The 21,221-nt window shown below is 45.8% G+C and overlaps 1 protein-coding gene across 2 annotated transcripts in view; it reads left to right on the top strand.

Annotated features, from left to right (window-relative positions):
* The first annotated feature begins 16,112 nt into the window (after window positions 1-16,112).
* Window positions 16,113-21,221, top strand: part of SPRED2 (sprouty related EVH1 domain containing 2) — a 104,743-nt gene continuing 99,634 nt past the window's right edge. The window contains exons 1-2 of one of the 2 annotated variants that reach the window (XM_081157015.1): window positions 16,113-16,260; window positions 16,709-16,831. In XM_081157015.1, the coding sequence (XP_081013141.1) occupies window positions 16,806-16,831 (26 nt within the window). In that variant the 5' untranslated portion in view covers window positions 16,113-16,260; window positions 16,709-16,805. Of the gene's footprint in view, window positions 16,832-21,221 lie in introns of both variants that reach the window. The other variant, XM_081157014.1, reaches the window with a different exon arrangement.

The raw sequence follows: 21,221 nt of genomic DNA, 5'->3' as shown, positions 1-21,221 counted from the left end.
GGCTCCACATCCAGGCATTAAGCCCCCATTCCAAGCAGGAAGAAGGGGAAGGGCAAAAGGCAAAAGGCATTTGCCAAGTACTTCCCTTTTTATCAGAAAAAAAACAATAGTGCCCAGCCGGGCGTGGCTCGCTGGTTGGGTATCAATACTCAACCTAGGATCCAGGAGATCACGGTCTGATTCACAGTCAGGGCACATGCCTGGGTTGCGGGTTCAATCCCCAGTCAATTCCTCTCTCTGAAATCAATAAAGATATTTTTTTTAACAAAAAGAAAAAAAACAATAGTTTTCTGAGAAGCCACATCCATTCAACCTTTTTCATCTCATGGCACACATATAAACTAATTACTAAAATTCTGCAGCACATCAAAAATATATTTTTGCCAATCTAACAACAATTTAAAAATAGGTATAATTTTGATTCTTTCACATTGGACAGCTATTGTTGTGTTGGGTGTTGTAATTTTTTTAATTTGGCAATCTAAGGGAAAAGAGATCAGTGGCCATGAATAAATACATGTTTTAAAAATTCTTCACACCAGTTGAAAATCACTGCATTAGACTAAAAACTACAACTCATTAGCCAGGATATGAATATCTCGCTGCATAGGTATCTAGGAGGGATGAGGTTGTTGTTGTTTTTAAACTTGTTGTTTTGAAATAATTTAAAACTTACAGAAAACTTGCAAAAATAACACGAAGAAGTCTTATATCCCCTTTACTCCAAATTTCTGAATATTCACATTGACCACATTTCCTTTATCATTCTCTCTCTGTCAGGAGCATTTACTCCTACATGCTTTAGTGTGTGCTTCCTAAAAATAAGGAGCTTCCCTTACGTAACCATAGTACAATGATCAAAATCAGAACATGAACATCGATACAATGCTGTTATTGAATCTGCAGCTTTTGTCAATTGTCTCACTAATGTCTTTTATCGCAAAGAAAAAAATTTCTTTCTGGTCCGGCAACCAATCCAGGATCACACATTGCACTTTGTTGTCATGTTGCTTTAGCTTCCTTTAATCTAGAAAGTTGTTCAATATGTCTTTAGCTTCCATGTCATTGACATTTTTAGAGATCACTTTGTAGAGCAGCCCTTATTTGGGTTCATCTGATGTTTCCTCACATTTTAGGTTTCAAAGTTTCAACCGGAACACCACAGAAATGATGTGATATCCTCCGTGCATCGTGTCAGGAGGCACCTAATTTTGATTTGTCCTATTACTAACAATATTAACTTTGATCACTTGGTTAAAGTAGTAGTATGGGTCAGGTTTCCCTACTACAAAGTTATTATTTACACTTTGAAACTAAATTAAGAATCTGCGGGAGATGCGTTGAGGTGATATAAGCATCATGTTTTTCATCAAAACTTGACCTGATAGCTTTAGATCTATTGATGATTCTTGCCTGAAATAATAATATGGTGATTGCAAAATGGTGGCTTTTCTAGTTCTGTCATTCATTCTATAATTTATTAGTTTGTCTTCCATCATATAGAACTTTTCTTCTTCCTCCATTTACTTGTTTGCTCGTTTCAGTGTGGATTCATAGATTCCTGTTCTAGTCAATGCATTATAGTCCACTACTATCATAATTTACTTGGGTGCTTAAATTGTCATAGATTGGCCATTAGGAGCCCTTTTAAGCAGGCTTCTGTGTCCTTTGGACATGCCTCCATAATTCTTTGAGTACTTTTCTTATTTGAGATTATTTTTTCAAATAGGGCACATTACCATCTTAATAAAAATCAGTCACCTGTTAGCAAGGAACAAGAAGAGAAATGGAGATAGTGTGGGAACCAGTAGTGTCTGCCACACCTAGGTCCTCACCAGCGAAGAGCTTACGGTTGAATCCAGGCTGAATGCCTTGCCTCTTTCTAACAAAACAACTTTGTGTCCACATTCCTAAAAAGCCTAGAGGCCATGTAATTCCATCCAGGGCTCTCCTCATCATAATCCTTTATCATCCTCCGGAATGAGTGCTCCTAGGGCAGGTCCCTCTGTGTCGCACAACTCCAGGGGGTGCCATTCATACTGTAGACTATGAATGATGTACTGGAGCAGGGGCTGGTAAGCTTTTTCTGTAAAGGACCAAATAGTAAATATTTTCAGCTGAGTGAGCCATTCAGTCTTTGTTGCAACTACTTAACTCTGCAACTATAGTGTGAAAGTAACCACAGACCATATGTAAATGAATCGGCATGGCTATGGTCCAATAAAACTTTATTTATGGGTACTGGCATTGAATTTCATATCATTTTCATGTCTTGTGAAATATTATTCTTACTTTCAATGTTAAAAAAACATTTGAAAAATGTGAAAACTATTCTTAGCCCTTGAACTTTACAAAAAAAGGCAGCTGGCTGGATATGGCCACCGTTTCCCACCCCCTGCCCTGCTCAGCCTGTGTTGTCACGGTGGCCCTACCTCCAGCCAGGTCTTTTTTCCCCTTACCTTAGTCTCCAGTCTGCCCTCCTGCTCCAGGCTTTCTCTCCATCTTCTGCCCTTTTCTTTCTGGTCCTTCCTCCATGCCCAGGGACCTCCATTCAATTGTAAATGAACTTCTTTCCACCTTTAATCTCCTAGCTCCTTCCTTAACCTCAACTGCAAAATGAGTGCATTCCCTAAGGAACATTCTCCTTTGCTGAATTCTAGAAAGGATGCTACTCATTTTCCAATGCAGTTGACATTCTCCACATTCCTCAGTCCTACTTCCAAACCTTTATCTTCCACCCTCTTGCAAAAACCCCTCCTCTTCTGAAGCTCTCACCATCTGCTTGAACAAAAGCCAACACACACTGAGGGATATCCTCACAACCACTAGGACATAAGTACCATTATATGCCCATTTTGCGGAGAGCTAGTCACAGAGCTAGTAAACGGCAGAGCTAGGATTCTAACCCAGCAGCCCATGCTTATGAGCAAACGGCAGGCTGCCCTTTCTCCGTGACCACGCACCACGTGGACAGCTACCCTCCCCGGAGCCTCACTACCATTATCATTTAGGCACCTGACAGATGCACAGTCAACCGGAGTCACCTGAAGAGGGTTTAACAGAGGAACTATTTGTAAAGGTGGAGGGCAATCTTTCGCAACCTTTATTCATTATCATCCACCCTAAGGACGAAAATTAAATCAATATACTAATTAAGTTTACTAATGAAATTGATTTATTTTATTATTTTTTAAAATATATCTTCATTGGTTTCAAAGAGAGGAAAGGAGAGGGAGAGAGATAGAAACATCAATGATGAGTCATTGACCGGCTGCCTCTTGCACGCCCCCAACTGGGGATCGAGCCCGCAACCCGGGCATGTGCCCTGACCGGGAATCGAACCCCGATTGCCTGGATCCTAGGTCGACGCTCAAGCGCTGAGCCACGCCCGGCCGTGCACTAATTAAATTAATTTAAATGAATTAGCAGGACATACAGCCCACCTAACCCAAACCATTCTTCTCACTGTAAGTGCAAGTTGCCTTTCTAATTGGAAACGGTGAGGCCCTCGGGGACAGGGCACCGTGCGGCTGGAGGCCCGCAGGAAGACCGCAGCTTTTGAACATCGTATAAGATGCATGTCTCACATAATTTTAAAATAAAGTGTAACTTTAAAAATTGACCTAAAATGCAAATATGGTCATTCTTTCCCATGCTCAAAACACTTCAGTAGCCCATCTGCCACCAAGTTAAAATCCAAATTTGTTCAGATGCTACACAAGGCCCCTGCATATTTCACCATTTTCCACCTCAAACCCTGTGTCCAGAGATGTGAATTACTGAAAAGTGAATGCATTCCCTAGGGAACTTCTTTCCTTCGCTGCCAGTTTGTTCATAATGCCATTTTGTACCAGGCATCCGTTTTGCTATAGCTGGGGTTCTCACATCCTAGGATGCAAAGCATCTCCCTCCCCTCTTCTTCCTGGTGAATTCTTCATTCTCAACATCCAGTTAAAATAACCTTTCCAGGCATTTGTGAGGATGACAGCTGATGACTTTCTCCTCTGTGCCACCACTGTAGAGGGTGGTGATTAAGAGTATAGGCTCTGATGCCAGACTCTGTGGGTTTAGATCCTGAATTTGTCACTTACTGGTTGGTGACATTGGGTATGTTACTTAACCTCTGTGCTTCAGTTTCCTTGTTTGTAAAATGAAGATTAGAATAGTTCCTATTTTAGAAGAGCATCCATTCACCAAGTATTTACTGACTATATCGTATATCAAAACAGACAAAAATTCCTGCCCTGGTGGAACTTAGATTCGAATTTAGAGCAGGGATTGGCAAACTACAGGCTCTGGGGCCAAATTTAGCCACCTGTTTTATAAGTAAAGTTTTATTGGAACATTGCCACACTCATTTGTTTATATATTATCTATGGCCACTTCCATGTTACAATGGTAAAGTTGAGCGGTTGCAACATAGACCATAGGGCCTGCAGAGACAAAAATATTTACCTTTAAGAAAAAGTTTGCTAGCTGCTACTCTGGTGAGACTGAATTCATACATGTAAAGTGTGTAAAATTTTAAAACATTATTGGTAAGCACTCAATAGATGCTAGCTTCATACCCTTATGATAACCCTTAACACAGGTACTCAATAAAATTTTGCTGAATAAATGAATAAATAGCCCGGCCGGGTGTGGCTCAGCGGTTGAGCATCAACCTAGGATCCAGGAGATCGTGGTTCAATTCCCGGTCAGGGCACGTGCCCAGGTTGCGGGCTCAATTCCCGGTGTGGGGCATGCAGGAGGCAGCCGATCAATGAATCTCATCATTGATGTTTCTATCTCTCTCCCTCCCTCTCCCTTCCTCTCTCTGAAATCAATAAAGATATGTTTTTTTTTAAAAAAATGAATAAACAGATAGGTAAAGAGGAACCAGAAGTGGGGTCATGTGAGCCACTGTAGGAAGAGTTTCAAGAAGGTGGAAGTGGTCAGCTATGTTAAGTGACAAATCAACACTGAAGAAAGACCGCCAGATTTGGCAATCTGATGAAGTGACCTAACCAAGGAGCAGCTTGTGTATGGTGGTGAGGACAAAAGCTAGCCTATGGCGGGTTTAGGAGGGAATGGAAATGAGGAAGAAGAGATAGGAGCCCTGGCTGGGTAGCTCTGTTGATTAGAGAGTCATCTGGCTACACCAAGGTTGTGGGCTCAATCTCTAGTCAGGGCGCATACAGGAGTCAACCAATAAATGCATAAATAAGTGAAACAACAAATCGATGATCCACCTCCCGTTTGTTCCCTTCCTCTCTCTCTCAAATCAATCAATTAAAGTTTTTTTTAAAGAAGAGAAAAGTAGAGATTATGCATCTATGTGACAACAAGTATCCATATAAAAATAAATACAGAATAATATTGAATGCAAACCGTAATTGAAAAAAATGAAAACATTTGGTCTGTTGCCCGAATTTTTTAAATCTGCTAACCAAAAATACAGGGTAATTAAAATATTGAGGTATATGATGGGTTTTCCACTTATCTTTGAGCTGTTTGATATTGGGTAAAATGTCAATGATTAAAATTCAAGTCTAGAACTAGCAGATAGAACTTTGTGCAGAACCTTCAAGTCCAGAACTATTAAAAGACACGATGGTGAAGCAGATAATGATAATGTTTCTTTTGAAATTTTAATCATTGCATGATCTTAGCTGGTTTGAAATGAGAATTTCAATACAAACAGCAGTGTATATTTGCCTACAGGATATTTATTGCAATCACAAAACAAAAACTATACATATCTTTGTTCATTCCATAAATATTTACTGAGAACTTTGAATACATTCTTTTTAATATAAATATGTGTGTATAGAACTTAGTTAATTCTTATTTTTAATTCTCTTTTTAATCAACATATTTATTGATTTTTAGAGAGAGAGGAAAGGAGAGAGAGAGAAACATCAATTTGTTGTTCCACTTAGTGATGCATTCATTGGTTGATTCTTGTATGCGCCCTGACCAGGGATTGAACCCACAGCCTTCCCCACATCAGTCCGACACTCTAACCAACTGAGCTTCCCAGCCAGGGAGCTGAGGGTTTTTTTTTAAGGGGCTACAAAAGGGTACTTTAGTGTGATCTTATTTCATTACAATATATGCTATATAATTTTTTATTAAATATATACTATAAATAGAAAAAGTTTATAAAGATACACATTTAAAATATTAACAGGGGATGTATCTGGGTGGTAGGACTGCTGGGAGATTACTTTCTTCACCATACTTTTTTACACTTTAAATGTCTGTACAATAAACAGGACTTATTTTTATGATCACAAATAACAATGGAACAAAACCACTGAGTTTCAACCACAACATGTTACATGCATACATGTTGGCCTGTAAGCAGAGGTCAGAGGTTTTTATGTTGTTGTAGATTGTCCAATGTTCAGTTGTTACGTGAACAGCAACACAAGGAATGACCACTATTGCCCTAGATCACAGGATATATATCTCTCTCCTTCAGTAGTCTTTGTTAAGCTAAAAGTCTTCATTTTCTCCTCCATGAATGAGCTACAATATTGATAAGCAACATTGCTTTCCACCAGCAAAATTAGTGCCAAGTGGCACTTCCCAAGTGCCAAGGGTCCATGTGGTATTATTCCAACAAAGGCACCTTGGTTATGGAATTTGAACTTTGAGTCTCTGAGATATGGTTCTTGATGTGACCCAATCTGTGTAGTCTTAATTGAGTCACTTGGCTTATCTGTGCCCCAATTTCCGCATCTTAAAATAGGTGGTTATTTAATGTCCTTTGAACTCCAGTACTCCATGATTTTATAATACTGTTCAACTGTCAGACCTTCCCAGCCCTTATCTGACACTAGCAAGCTAGGACAGCAAAACGTGAAAATTCATTCAGAAGGGCAATTTCTCTGATGCCATGGTGGCTTGTCATTCATTTACTTAAGAATCACAGGACACCCACTATGTGCCACGGCAACTCTAGATTGAATTTTTAAAAAAATAAATGTGGCCCCTGCTCTCAGTGAGCTTACAGACTGGTGGGAAGGGAGCATAGACAAGCAGATATACAATTACAAAAGGTATAGAGAGGGCTCAGCGGCCCCTCCCAGCACTGTGGGAAACTGCTTGTTCTACAGGGCATCTCATCCTACATTTTATCCACTTTTTGTCTCTCTTTTTTTAAAAATTGATTTTAAAGAGGAAGGAGAGAGAGAGAGAAGGGGAAGAAAGGAGAGAAGGAGGGAGAGAGAGAGAGAAACATCAACTTGTTGTTCCACTCATTCATGCACTCACTGGTTGCTTCCTCTATGTGCCTGGCAGGGATTGAAACCACAATCTTGGCATATCTGCACGACGCTCTAACCAACTGAGCCACCCAGCCAGGGCTCTTAATTGTTTTTCTATTCCTCTCTTCAATGCATTTGCCCAGCTGCCTACATAGTCTGGGATCTGGTGAGAGGACCACAGGGAAAGACTTCAGCAACCTGAAGGTTTCTATTTCAGATCCTTCTACCACCTCAACCACCGTCAGTTCCATAACCACCATCACCCATCGCCACCTCTCAACACCTCCATCCTCACAACCATCGTCACCACCATCATCATCATCATCACTACCACCTCTCAACACCTCCATCATCACCACCATAAGCACTACCTCTGCCACCAACAAAAAAGGACACAAGTGAGGCTTGCTTTAATGCCAAAAGTATATATAAAATCTGAGTTGACATAGTGAACAGATTAATGGACGATTATTTGCTTTTCCAAATTATTCAATATACAGCAACCTTAGATAAAGTTTCCCTAGTGTTTTCTTATATGTGGTTTTTAAAAGTATATATGTATGTTTTTATTGACTTCAGAGAGAGGAAGGAAGAGGGAGGGAGAGATAGAAACATCAGTGATGAGAGAGAGCCATTGATCGGCTGTCTCCTGCACACCTCCCACTGGGGATCAAGCCCACAACCCGGGCATATGTCCTGACCGGGAATCAAACTGTGATCTCCTGGATCATATGTCGATGCTCAACCTCCGAGCCATGCAGGCCGGGCTATGTGCTTTGTTTTACAAACATTTTAATTACCCAATCTCTTTAGGCATATACTTATTTTAAGAATAAGGCATATGAGAGATGGGATTTTCATGCTGAGAAAGAAGGGCAAGCATAATAAGACGCTCCTAAGGTCTCTTTCTTTATTCATTAAATTAGTTGTAAAGAGTTTTATAACATGCACAAAATTACTAAACATTAAGCAGTTTGAGTTAGTTGGCCATAAATCAGTAACTGTAAAAGTAGAAGTTAATTCTATCAATACTATATCTAAATAGAATACCTATATATAAATATATAATACTTATATTAAAATATATGTACTTATAGTATATTATACATCTGTATACAGAAATATACATCCCTTGCCATGTGATTTTGCCACGCTTGTCATCAAGAAGGAGAGTCTACTTCACTGCTCCATACTCTTGACCCTGGGTTGGCCTTGTGACTACTTTGGCTAATGGGATATTAACAATGTGACAGAAAGCAGAGGCATGCACTTTGGGTTTTGCCTTCTCTTGCTGATCTGGGAACCCTGCCACCGCCATCATGTGATCTAATCTGGGCTGGCATGCTGAAAGATAACAGATCATGTGGCATAGATGAGCTAGCACAGCTCAAGCCGTACTAGACCAATTAGCCTGCTAATCACCAGATATATGAGAGACCATCCTAGACCATCCTGCCCCAGCTGAGCTGGCAGAGGCCAGAAGAGCCACCAAGTGGATCAGAGACTCATGAGAAATAATAAAGTGTTTATTGTTTGAAGCCACAAAATTTTGTGGCGGTTTGTTATGCGGCAAAAGCTAACTGATACAGGGACCATATCATAACGAGTTTTGTTCTCCTCTTTCCTCTTCATCCATTCCAAAAAGCTTCGGTAAAATGTTTGGTTTATTGGAGCCACAGCTGTCACACACATAAAACATTTTATTCTAATTCTAAAAGCCCTGAGTTTCTGACATTATTAAGCTTCCTTTCTCAGTTATGATCTGTACAGAAGAAAGGGGCTGGGGAATAAAGGCAATAAAAATGAGGCATGATGTTAAGAGTGAGAAGGGAGCTGAAAATGTGAATCAAGGTGGTGATGGTGGGATGCTGAGGTGAAAAAGAGACATTGGGATAGCTCATGATGTGTTGACTAACCTCCGGGAGAGGTTTGCTCTGTTAAATCAGAATCCCTATGAAACTCCCTGGCACTGACCCCAGATGACCCTATGCTAAATTGCAAACATGCATTCTAAAATTCCCCTTATGATCTAATCTTCAGTTCCTCTCAGTCTTTTTCGCCATCCAAAATATGGCTTTCTCTTTCAGCCGTTAGAATTACTTGGGCTGTAACTGACAGAAGCCCAACTGGATCTTAAAAGTCCAGATCATCCTCAGGCTTCAGGCAAGACTGACTCCAGTTGAGCAACTGATATCCTCAGACACCGTCTCTCCTGTCTCTCCATCTCTCTCTCTCTAGGTCCTGCTTCCCTGTTTTGGCCTCCCTCAGCCCCTCAATCCCTGACCTATTTTGTGAGTCCCAGAGTTGAGTAGTGGCAACTATTACGTCTCCATCTTGAGTGACCAAGCCCCTTTCCCTTCTTCCCACCTGTTACCCTATCATGTTAAAGCACTAAGTTCCATCCAATTTCCCAAGTCAAAGACTTGGAAACCATCCCAGACCTCTCCATTAGTCCCCATATCTAATAGATCATAAAGCCAAGTCATTTCCACCCCATCTGTGTGTTTGGAATTGGTTCTCCCTCTCCATGGCCATTGCCACTGTGCTTTGTCATGCGTTGTTATTTCTGTCATGGAAGAAGAAAATTTCTTTCTCATTCGTCTTCGCTTTGCTCCCTACAAACGATGCTCCATGCCTGGAGTAATCGATTAAAAAGGTCAATCTGAGTCTAACATTGCCTGCTTAAAATATTTGTTTATATAACTTGTATGAGCTGCTCCACAAATTTGGGGTACAAACATGATCCTATTTGGTAATTTTTCCAGTTGATCACTTGAACTCCCAGCTGTCCTGTTGGCAGAGAGACTAGTTATCTCAGGTTGAGTTTCTTAGAAACAGAGCCTGAGCTGAGGATACCTGTTAGTTGTTATTTTAGAGGCCTCACTGTTCCTGCCACTAGGCTGGGGCTGAGCCCACTTTAATCCACCCTGTATGGCCTGGCTAACTGTGTTACAGAAACTTGGGGCAGGAGATTGGGGATTGGTGTCTTTCCTCCTAAGAAGCCCAGGGCTCCTCATGAAAATTGCTGTACCAGCGACAAGCTCTATCTACCTGGGGCTTAAAGTGAGGGTCTTGATCCAGTCACAAAAGATTCTTTTATGCCAGAGGTCAAAAACGCAAATGCCTATAGGAGCTAGAAGCCTGACAGACAGGGCAGCCACCACTCAGCAACAATCAGTTGTTACCAAGCAGGAGCTTGGCACTCACAGTCGCCACATCTGCAGCTTTTTCAGGAGGAGCCCAAAATTTGGATTTTTATATGAAATATTCTGATTTCAAACTGTGAGCTAGATTTTTTTAAAAAGCAGACAAAACAAAATTTGTCTGGGGCCTTATCTCTGTCTTAGGGGCTGTCAGTTTGTGAATTTGGTTTTATGCCCTAATCCCATAACAATGGACGCCCACTTGCCCTATATTTGCATCACTATGGGGGCCAACAGCAATGAACTGGGACTGAATAAAGATCAGCTGTAAATCAGTTACAAAAGGTTCCGTGATTTCAAGATAGTCTAACCTCCTTTAGGGTGTCCCGTGTGGCCTCGCTGACCTGGCTCCTACCCTTTTCCAAGGCCTTTCTGTTTCCCCCATGCTGTTTCACACCTCTGGGCCTTTTTGTTCACTGGGCTATCTCAGAGGACCTTCCGCTTCCAGTTACCTATCAGCCCTCTCACCCTCCTTCAAGATTGGGCTCAAACACCCCTTTCTCTGGGCAGATCTCTGCTTTCTCTTCTGCTTACCTCCTATTTTAGAGCAGTTGCCCCACTGCCCTAAGGCGATTTTCAACCAGTGTGCTGCAAGAATTTTTAAAACATGCAGTACCTGACTATTTAGTCAGGGGCACTGACCTCTTTTTCCTTAGATTGTCAAATAAAAAAATGACAACTGCCAGCACAGTAGCCGTCCGGTGTGAATGAATCAAAACTATATCCTTTTTTTTTGTTAGATTGGCAAAAAATACATTTTTGGTGTGCTGGAGAAATTTAGTAATTAGCCTATGAGTACCATGAGATGAAAAGGTTAAAAATCGTTGCCCTAAAATTTTCTTTATAGGCCATTTGCCCCAACTGGATGAACCCCTAGAGGGCAGGAACCACTGCTTCATAGAGTACCTGGTACTTTAAACCTAAATTAAAGGAATAGGTATCCAATATGAAAAATAATGAGCCTGACTGTTGCCTTTCATACGCCAGAAATCCAATTTGTGAAAAATTGGTCATTTTATTTTGAGAAATTAAATTGAAACTTGGTATTCAAGAGAAGGTGAAAAACGCTCCGTATACTTTCATTGTTGAAAGGACCACAAATGTGTAAAATACAGTTGGAAAGAATAAGTTTTTAGATTTTTCTCAGCTTTGGACATAGCTGAGGCTTCTAAGAAGAGTTCTAAAACTAGAATAGGACTAAACGTCGCGCAAGCCTTTCTCCCCAACCTTCCACCGCGCCTAAGGCCCTTAGAGTCGCCGGGTGTTCGTGCTGCCTGCAGGGGAAAGGGAACTGGCTTCTCTGAATGAAACTGCGTTTGCAAAGAGGCTGCGGCCTACGGCGGGAGCGCGAGCGGCCACAATCGAGGGACCCTTTGCATAACCCACTCTTACCCTGGCCGAGGCTTGTAGAGCTGCAAACTGAAACTTCAGAGGCAAGCCCTAAGCGGTTACATTTTCTCGGCCAGGTTTCCCAGCCCTGTCAATCATCTCCTGCTTCTCTCCCTCCCCACCCGTGCGCTCACACCAGCTCGGGTGGGCTGCTGCCTCGCCACTGCGCCTCTCTCCTACCTGAACGCGAGCACCCCAGGGAGCCGCGAGGCTGGCGGTTCATTCATAATATATGAACTCCAGGGAGGAGGGGGCAGGGACAAGAGCCTTTCATCTCTGCTAGTTAAAAATCCCAGCATTGCAGCTGAAAGGGAAAATGACCTGGGAGTGAACTGCGTCGGGGCTGAAGTATTGCACGATAACGGTACGAGCGAGCGCGTCAGCGGCCCGCCCGCCGGCTATTTATACCCGGCAGATTATGCAATCTGGCTCCAGCCATTCATGCCCGGACTGGGACGCCGCGCGCCGGGGGGGGGGGGGGGGGGGGCGGGGAGGGCACCATTCCCGGGCGCCGGGTCAGTTTCTAAGTTTGCATCATCCCCTTCATTACGAGAGAGCTTGGGTTTCCATTCCTGCCGGCGGGTCTTGGGGGAGACAGCTGGGCTGCAAACTCGCTCGGCACACACTGGCACACACGACTGCTTATTTAAACATAATCATAAAGGCACCAGAGCGCCCGAGGCGCGCGCAGGGCAGGGCTCCCTGCAGACCGGAAGGAACTGATAAACTGAACGCTAATGACACCCTCTCCCTCCCCGGTCGGAAGTGTCTTCCGAGACCGGTCATTGAGAAATACCGAAGGGGCAGAATGGGGGTGAGATGAGGACAGGCTACTGAGCAGCTGCCCGAGCCTCGCGGGGTCCGGAGCAGGGGTGCCGCGTCACTGGGGGGGGGGGGGCTTCTGCGGACTGGGCCGCACACACCTTAGGGGAGAGTCCCCTCCAAGTCACCCCGCACCCCCACCCCCCACGCGCGCTCCTGGTGGGGGTAGGGGTGAGTGATTTGTCGGATCCCACCCCGCCACCCCCACTCCGGGGAGATCTACACCCCGGCCCTACCAGACCCCGATGGGCGAGAAGTGGGAGGACGCAGAGAGGGGACGAAGGGCACGAAAGACGGCGGATTGCCAAGAAGGATAAAATGTCCGCTTCTCCCGGCTCCCGTGCGGGGTGGGAGGGGGCGGGGGCCGTGACCGGCTTCGGAGTAAAACCAGACCTGCGGGTCTACTGAGCATGCCCGTCCCGGGGCCACCGAGGGTCGCTCCGGTTCCGCGCTCCGGGTTTTCCGGGCGGCCGGCGGGAAGGACCCAAGCGGGGGTGCTGCCCCACCCGGGACTCGGGATTGAGAGGCTGGTAGCCGGGGGTGGGATTGCTGGGGCTCCGCTACGTTGGCGAGAAGTTGTGGGTAGATGGGCATTACTTCTGAAGCTGTCCTGTCTCGCTCTGAGTCAACACCCTTGATTTGACCGTGTTCAGAGCCGCTTTCCCCCCTGTTTTGGAGGTTGTGGGGAAGAGACAGGGATGTGGGTGTTTAGCTCTTTCAGTAATGTCATTAAATTAAAGCCCCAAGTCCGTGATAACCCCTAGTCTGGTAACAATCCAGTAGACTTTGATAGCGCCCTGATATTCAGATCAATAAACATATCCGAGTTATTCGCCCAATATGCCATTTCTCCTGTGAAGCGGCAGGAGTACAGCTAGTAATTGATGGGGAGATCCAAGAGGTGAGCTGCTAGGAACATTTCCGTCAAAAGGCCCCTTTTTGGTAACGAACAAGGCAAAAGAAAACGAAAAGGTTTTCTTTAGAGGAACATGAAGCACTGGGAGTGGAGGGGGTAGCATTTAGAAATGCAGCTGCCTAGAAAGAAGGAAGGCTTGCCATTAATTTCCCATTTGCAGTGTGGTTAACACAGTACCTTCACTGGATAATCCTCCCAGCGACCCTAGTTGTGGGTATTATCCTGACACTACAGACACTGAACCCAAGGCTCAGAGAACCTAAAAACCTGCTGGCATGTGGCACCAGGGCATCCAAATGGGGACCTGGTGAATTCTGGACCTTGAATGTTTTTCTTAGCTCCTCTGGCTGCCAGTCATTCACTGCTGTTTAGCAGGGAACTGGGTGAATGAGTAAGGATGGCACCAATTCTGCTTGCCTACCTACAGAAATTAATAATCACCTCACCTGCCACCTTGCCATTTGGGCTTTCTGAAACTGGAGAGTGGAGCTAAAGACGTGCCCATTGAGTGGATAATTTTGATATGGACAAATGTATGTGTTCCCAGAAGTCCAGGAATGGCTGAGTGGGATCTCTTTCAGCTCCTCTAGGAAAAAAAGCAACAATGGCCAAAGGTGAGAACTGGGTAGACACCTTAGCTTTACGGGGATTTCGAGACCAATGAGATCTTGTTGTGTTCAATGCTTTCTCATAGACTCTCAATGGCCTCAAAAACTGAGAAAGATGCCCAGCCGGGCGTGGCTCAGTGGCTGAGCGTTGACCTAGGATCCAGGAGATCGGGTTCGATTCCCAGTCAGGGCACATGCCTGGGTTGGGGCTGCAGCCGATCAATGACTCTCTCATCACTGATATTTCTATCTCTCTCTCTCCCTCTCTCTCCCTCTCTCTGAAATCAATAAAGATATATTTAAAAAACAAACAAACTGAGAAAGACAACGTAGGCCTTGCTATCCCTGTTTTATAAAGAAACGGAAGAAATGCTTAAAGATTCACTTTTGCTAAAACCAATTGCTAAAAGGGTCTCCAGGCTGCCAGGAGAAAACCAGAACCCAGCGATTCCTTCCATTTAGTGTCCTTTCCACTGCCATACAACAGCACTCAGCATCAAAGGTGGGTCAAGCCCAATCCATATCCACAAAGTTCATGGTTGTGTTCAGCACAAAACTAGGGTAAACCACCAGTTTCTCCTTGACTCAAGGTGAAACTTTTACTCTCTTTGGAGCGCTTGTGGCTCTCCAAATATGTGTGCTTGCTCTTTAGGTGTACTACATTTGAGGTATGTTCAAACTACTTTTAATTTGTCCAATGGTCGCTATTTAGTTAAAATATCTGTAGTCTCTTAGCACATCCAGGACGATGGAAAAGTCTACTGTGTTTGGAGAGCAGGAAGGTGCAGGGACTGTATCTCTTGCTCCCTAGCAAGACCCCAGAAGGAAATACCAAACAGCTATGTAATTTGTGGGACCCACTGCAAAGTAAAAATGTGGAGCCCCTTGTTTGTTTAAACACTATGAAGAATCTCAAGACTGCAACAGCAGAGCTTCAAAACAAGCAAAGAACCCTAGCCGGTTTGGCTCAGTGGTAGAGAGTTGGCCCAAGGACTGCAGGGTCTCGGGCTCCATTCCCATCCAGGGCACATACCTCAGTTGCAGGCCCCATTCCCTGTGGGGTGCCTGCGAGGGGCAACCAACCGATGTGCCTCTCTCACATCGATTTTTTTTCTCTTTATCTCTCTCTCCCTCCTACTCTCTAAAAAGCAGTGGAAAAAATGTCCTCGGTGAAGATTAAAAAAAAAAAAAGTAAAGACAAAGGGTAGGGAGAGGGGGACTCGGGGAACTCTCCTCCCCATTTCACTGTGCCAAACAGAGCCCACTGGGCTGGCAACCTCTGGCCCAGTAATTATGGCCTTCAAGGGCCTGAGACAGGGCCATCCTCCACCAACATCAGAAAGATTTACTGAATAAAAATTTTAAAAATGTATATTTGAGCTTACCTTTTAACTCAAGAAAGCCCGTCATTTCTACTGAAATTCAAACGTTTCTGGGCTGCGTTGTACTTACCTTTTATTGTTTTTATGTAAAATAATACATTACCATACCAATACAAAAGGAAGGTCCTAAGACTCACGTGAACCTGGAAAGCCTCTGCCATTCAGAACCTTGGCAGAGGCACCTGTGCCGCCCGCCCCTCCCGCCCCGCGTCGGGGGGAGCAGTTGGTGCTCAGAGCCCGAGCACCCCTCCGGCCCTACCTGGAGCGCGGGGTCTCCACCCACCTCCTCCTCCCACCCCCCCACCCCCCGATTTTTAATCCGCGGTTTTGGTAGGAGGGAGGGAACCAAACAGGAGCCAGATGTGTGCGAGTCCCCGGCTCCAGCCTCCTCCCTCCTCTCGGGCGTCGTAAAACCCGGAGCTCTGACGGAGCGGGATCCGGAGTCACTCAGACGCGGCGCAAACAACTCGGCCCCGCGACTCCCCCGGGAGTGGAAACGGGGAGGGAGGGGGAAAGAAAGCCGGGCATGCTCAGTAGACGGGACAAAGTTTTTTTTTTTTTTTTTTCTCTCTCTCTCTCCTCTCTTTTTTTTTCGGTCGCAAGTAGGAAGCTTTTTGCACTCCACCACCTCTGGCCGCTGGGAAGACGTCATCGCTTCCGCCCTACTTCCTCCTCCTGTTGGCGGCGGTGAGAATCCAATATGGAGTAAATCGGTAGAGTGGAGAGATGGGGCTCGGACGGGGCGCCCTGCACCGCCTCCCAGGCGCACCTCCCCCGGCCGCCGACCGCTCCCCGGAACCGTGATTGGCCCGGCCCCCCGGGGGCGACCCCAGACCGAGCCCCCACCCGCGGCCGGCCCCCTTCTCCTCCCCGCAGTCCCCGCCGCTCCACGGCGCGCTTGTTTTTCTCCTCTCCCTCACAGCCTTCCCCGGCCCAAGCCTCTCCCCCTCCGCCCGCTGGGGAGCCCGGAGCCCCTGCCCGCCTCGCCCCTCGGCGCCGCGGCGCTCCCTACCCCGGCCACTTGCCTTTGCACCCCTTCCCCCAAACCGCCCCGCGCCCTAGTCGTCCTGCTTCCCTTTCTGCCTTCTGCGGCGCCCCCTTCATCTCCAGCCGTCCCCCCTCCCCACCAAATCAGGCGATCTCCGGAGATGTGAAGAAGGGGGGTGAGCGGACAGGAAGATGAAGGGAGCAAAGCTGCCCGCCGCGGGACAGGCGTCTAGGTGAACAGGAAAATGACCGAAGAAACACACCCGGACGAGTAAGTTTGGCCGCGGGGTGGGATGCGTGTGCCCCGCGGGGGCAGCGTGGGGGTAAGGGCTGAGGGCGCAGGCGGGGGACGCTTGTTGGGTGAACTTGGCGTGGGGTGCAGCGACTCGCTGGCCGGCCTGTGGGGTTTGGGGCGCGAGATTCCCCCCTTTGTTGAAATGAGGAGGGGGCAAAAGCTGCCGTGGGCCGGCGGGGGCGCGCTTGGGGTCGGCGGGCTGGTCGCTGCTGCGGGGGCCAAGGGCGCACTGGTGACCTCGGAGAGGTCCCCTCTCCCTCTCCCCGGAGTCATAAACATCCCGCCCCCCCCCCGAAATCCTCGGCTGCCGGAGCGGAAGACCTGACACCCCCTTCGGGTTTCCTGGGGTCGGTGGGTTTATTATTTGGTGACTTTGTGATTCTCCCGCCCCGTTGCTCGCCCTGCGGTCCTTGAGGGAGCCCTCTGGGGCCCAGGCTCCGCCATTTCGTTTTCTTGAATCGCTCTCATTTGCATACCACATTTTCATTCATAAAAACAGGGCCGAACGAGGGGAGCCTCGGGCGCGGGCTGTGCGGGGGTCTGCCAGCGCCTGGGTCCTGGAGCTGGCGGGCGCGCTGGAGCCGACCCCAGCGTTCCGCGGCTCGCGCGGGCGTGTGTGCACGAGCCTGTGGGCCCGGGACGGGCGCCCCGCGGGTCTGGGCAGCTCGGGGGGCGGATCCGAGGCGTGCGCAGCGGGGCAGTAGGATGCGGGCCAGTGTGTGTCTGCGTGTGTGCGCTAGAGCCCCGGCGAGCGTGCCGGCCCTGAGGGTCGGAGGGTGACAGTGCTCGGGGCGCTCCGCCCTAGGGGCTCCCTGCCAGACCCGCCGCCCCGCGCGAGACCCGCGCAGTTCTCCAGCCCCGGGCCAAGGTGCAGCTCCCTTCAGCCTCACCGTCTTGGAGTAGAGTGGGGTTTGTTTTTTCCCCAGCACCGCCGGAGGCCGTGGCAATTGCGGGTGCAAAGGAGGCTAGGCCGCCGGGCTCGGCGCCTGAGGTCGTCGGCCTCGGGTCCGAGCTGTCACCGCACGGCGGCCGCCGATTCTCAGCGGCTGTGCCCGCCACCAGCCACTTTTTTTTTTTTTTTTTTTTTTTTGTGAATAAGACGCTCTCCTTTATTGTCACATGATAGCCCTCCCCTCCTCCCCTGCACATTCATAAATCCGGAGCCTGCCTCAGCTCCTTTCATTGAGAGCTGCCTGCCATTAGCCAAGGTAGCAGCGGCGCCCGCTTGGGTGCAGAGACCGGGTCCGCAGCGGGAACTAGCCCTGGAGGGGCGCCCCGGGAGTGTCTGTGGGGGCGTGGGGCCTACGGGTATACAGCTCCCGAGGCCCCTAGTCTTTCGCCTCCTTGAGCATTGAGACTCGGTGCAGAGAGGGGAAGTGACTCAGGGCTTGGGCGAGAGGGCTTCTCTTGCAGCAGGTGACAGAATGCAGTGCTCTACTCTTAAGAATCTACTCACTTTTTTTTAATGCCCCTTTATCCTTTGGCGTCTGCTGTTGCCAGGCTGGGAGGGGTTGGGGTTGGGAGGGCTGGCTAGTCTTTGGGGAAGGGAATTTCCTTCCTGTGGGTCCCCAGGGAGCTTTGATTGCAGTAACCCCTAGTCGGCCAGACACCCATAGCTGGAGAGGATCCTGCCTAGTGTGCACATTGTGGCCATTCCATCACATCTGCTCGCCCTTCTATTTTAGACATTTTGCTTGGCCTTCATAGATACCTTGAAATGGAAAAATGAAAAGAAGTTGTGTTTCTAGGGCTGAAATATGGGGGGAGGTATATGCTGCTGGGCCTTACCCCCTTTAGGACTTGATTAGTAACAGGTATTTCTATGGGTCCTCCTTTGTCACTGCACACACAAATAGCAATAGTAGCAGGGAGGGACACTTGCCATGCTCTGGGCTTTGGAATCACCAAAGATTGATTTGACCACCCTACCTTGGGTTCCTTGGCTCCATCCCTTGTGAATACTGGCCTGCCCTCTCTTTTCACAGCAGCATGTTATCTGGTATCCAAAGCAAAAGGACTTCCCATGGAATAAATATCTCTATTCCAGGCTTTCAGAGCAGTTCAACATGGAACTGGCTGCCCCCACTGCTGTCAGAAGCCCAGTTGAGACAATGGATATTTGAGGACATGTTCTGGTTTCAGTTAGATAATCAGAAAGCTGTGGCGCTTTAGCCTACTGCAGAAACAGCCTTCTCAGGATTACTTTTAATGTAATGACCTTGGCATGAGACATGAAATGCCTGGTAAGAAAGTGGACTGCATGGGCTGTAAATTGGCATTTGTGGACACTGTCTGTTATATTGTTCATCATTCTTATGTAATGACCCGTCTGAAAAATTCCTTTTCAATGTTAGTACCAGGAAGAAGGTTTCTGTCTGAGTTACAGAGCTTGCTGTGATTGCTCTTTCTCTTTACTACTACTGTCTGGAAGCTCAGAGCCAACATTACTGCTTGGTTAAGGTAGCCATATTAGCCTAGGTTTTTGCTAGATTTATTTACTCCTCTGTATGAATTTTGACCTTCTATTTTCTCTTCTAATGGTGTCATGTTTGAGGTCCCTCAGGTACTTATGGAAGCAGGCAGATTGTGTTACTTATAAAGAGAAATGGTGACAATAAACTGGAGACTTGGGGAGTTATATTTGTGCCTTAAGTAAAATAGATTTTCTTGATAGTCCACATATATTTATTAAATATCTATTACATTTCACATCAGAATACAATAAATCAGTCTTGAAACTGGTAAATTATGCTTAATTAAAAAAATAATGTTTTGTTTTCTAATGTTCTTTTCCATGTCAATTTAAAACTCCTCTCTAATAAATATATAATAATTCAGGAAAGCTTCTCTGTTCTTTTCACTGATGCTCCTAAAAAATAGCTTTTATGTAAAAAATACATTGACTCTTCTTTGATCCCACTCCAGTTAGAAATGCATGTTAAGATTTACAGTTCTACATAATTTAAAAAGTAAAAAGCATCAACAAACTATCAAAAGTGGGCTTTTGTACAAAGGAGTAGAAAAAATTTTTTAAATCGTGCCGTATCTTTAAAGCATTTGATCATGGCTATGAATGGTTTGGAAATTCGCAGACCAAAAAAAAAAAAAAAAAAAAGAAGAAATCCTTCTCAAGTGAGCTATAACCCTGGAGATATCAGGTCTTCATTCAACTTTTTATTTTGTTCCTCTCATGAGTGCTTCTCTATAACACACATCTTGCTGAGAGAATGGATTTGCAGCTTTGCCTGCAGTCATAGTCCTAATGTTGAAAGGTTTCTCATGGGGGGGGGAGGGGAGCTTGAATATTTTTGTGGAACCATTTCAAAATTAGACAATACTCTTTGGTGAAACCACAATACCATCATCTCACTTAACAAAATTAAGAATAATTCCCTGATGTCTTTAACACTCAGTCTCAGTTGTCTGAAAAATGTCTTTTATAACTGGTTATTTCAGCCAGGAGCCAGTCAAAGATCCTTCATTAAATGCCACTTGTGAAATATATTAAGGCTCAAGTCTTAGCCATTTGCCCACCTTCTGATCTAAGGCAAGTTACTTATGTATCCCACCTAGGTTTTATCTGAGTGTGAATAAAATGGGAATAAATACAAGTGGTTTCATGGCATTGCTGTGAGAATTAAATGAGATAGTTTATGTAAAGTAAAGCTTACAATCCAGCACCAAGCATAAAACAAGTGTCTAGTGTGGCTCTTTAGGGAGCACTGAGGTAGGGTTTTTTTTTTACAGGCTCAGCTTGTCAATTTTCAAATAACCCTGGGAAGTTACTTGCCTAATACAGCAAACATTCTTTCTGTTTAGCACTTTATTTACTCTTCTCAACAATCCTATGAGGTAGATGGAATAACAGTTGTGGAAATTAGACCTGATGCAACAAGTATTGACCCATTTTCTTTGCCTTAGCCTCAAAAAGGGGATGTGTTTCTGCTCTACATGAGTAAAATCCTTAAATGTTAATAACATGGAGTTGACTTTGCAGAATTGGAATCTTGGTTCATTTATCAGAAAATCTTGAAAGCAAGACAAAAAAACTTCTTTTGGAAAGACTTTAGCAAGTTTGTAAGCCAGAACACTGTCAGTGTAGTCATTGTCATTGCATAAAGTCATTGTATAAAGTTAAGTGCCTACTACAAGGCCTTACATCTTGTTAGGTGGTGGGCCTGCACTAACCTCCATCTGCTGGTTTTATTTCCATAGGGATATCAGCAGATGCTGCCTTCTTTCTAGCTATAGTTGATCCCCTCTGCTTTCTAGGTCCTTTAACTAACAGTTCCTTTAACTAATAAAATGTATAAAAAGTGAATCAATATGAATACCAAAACTATTCTACTTCAGCCTGCTTACTAAT

The sequence above is a fragment of the Miniopterus schreibersii genome (genome assembly GCF_964146895.1).
Source record: "Miniopterus schreibersii genome assembly, chromosome: 13".
Taxonomy (NCBI): Eukaryota; Metazoa; Chordata; class Mammalia; order Chiroptera; family Miniopteridae; genus Miniopterus; species Miniopterus schreibersii.
The sequence above is the reverse complement of the archived record's forward strand: the minus strand, read 5'-3'. Positions and strand labels throughout refer to the sequence as shown.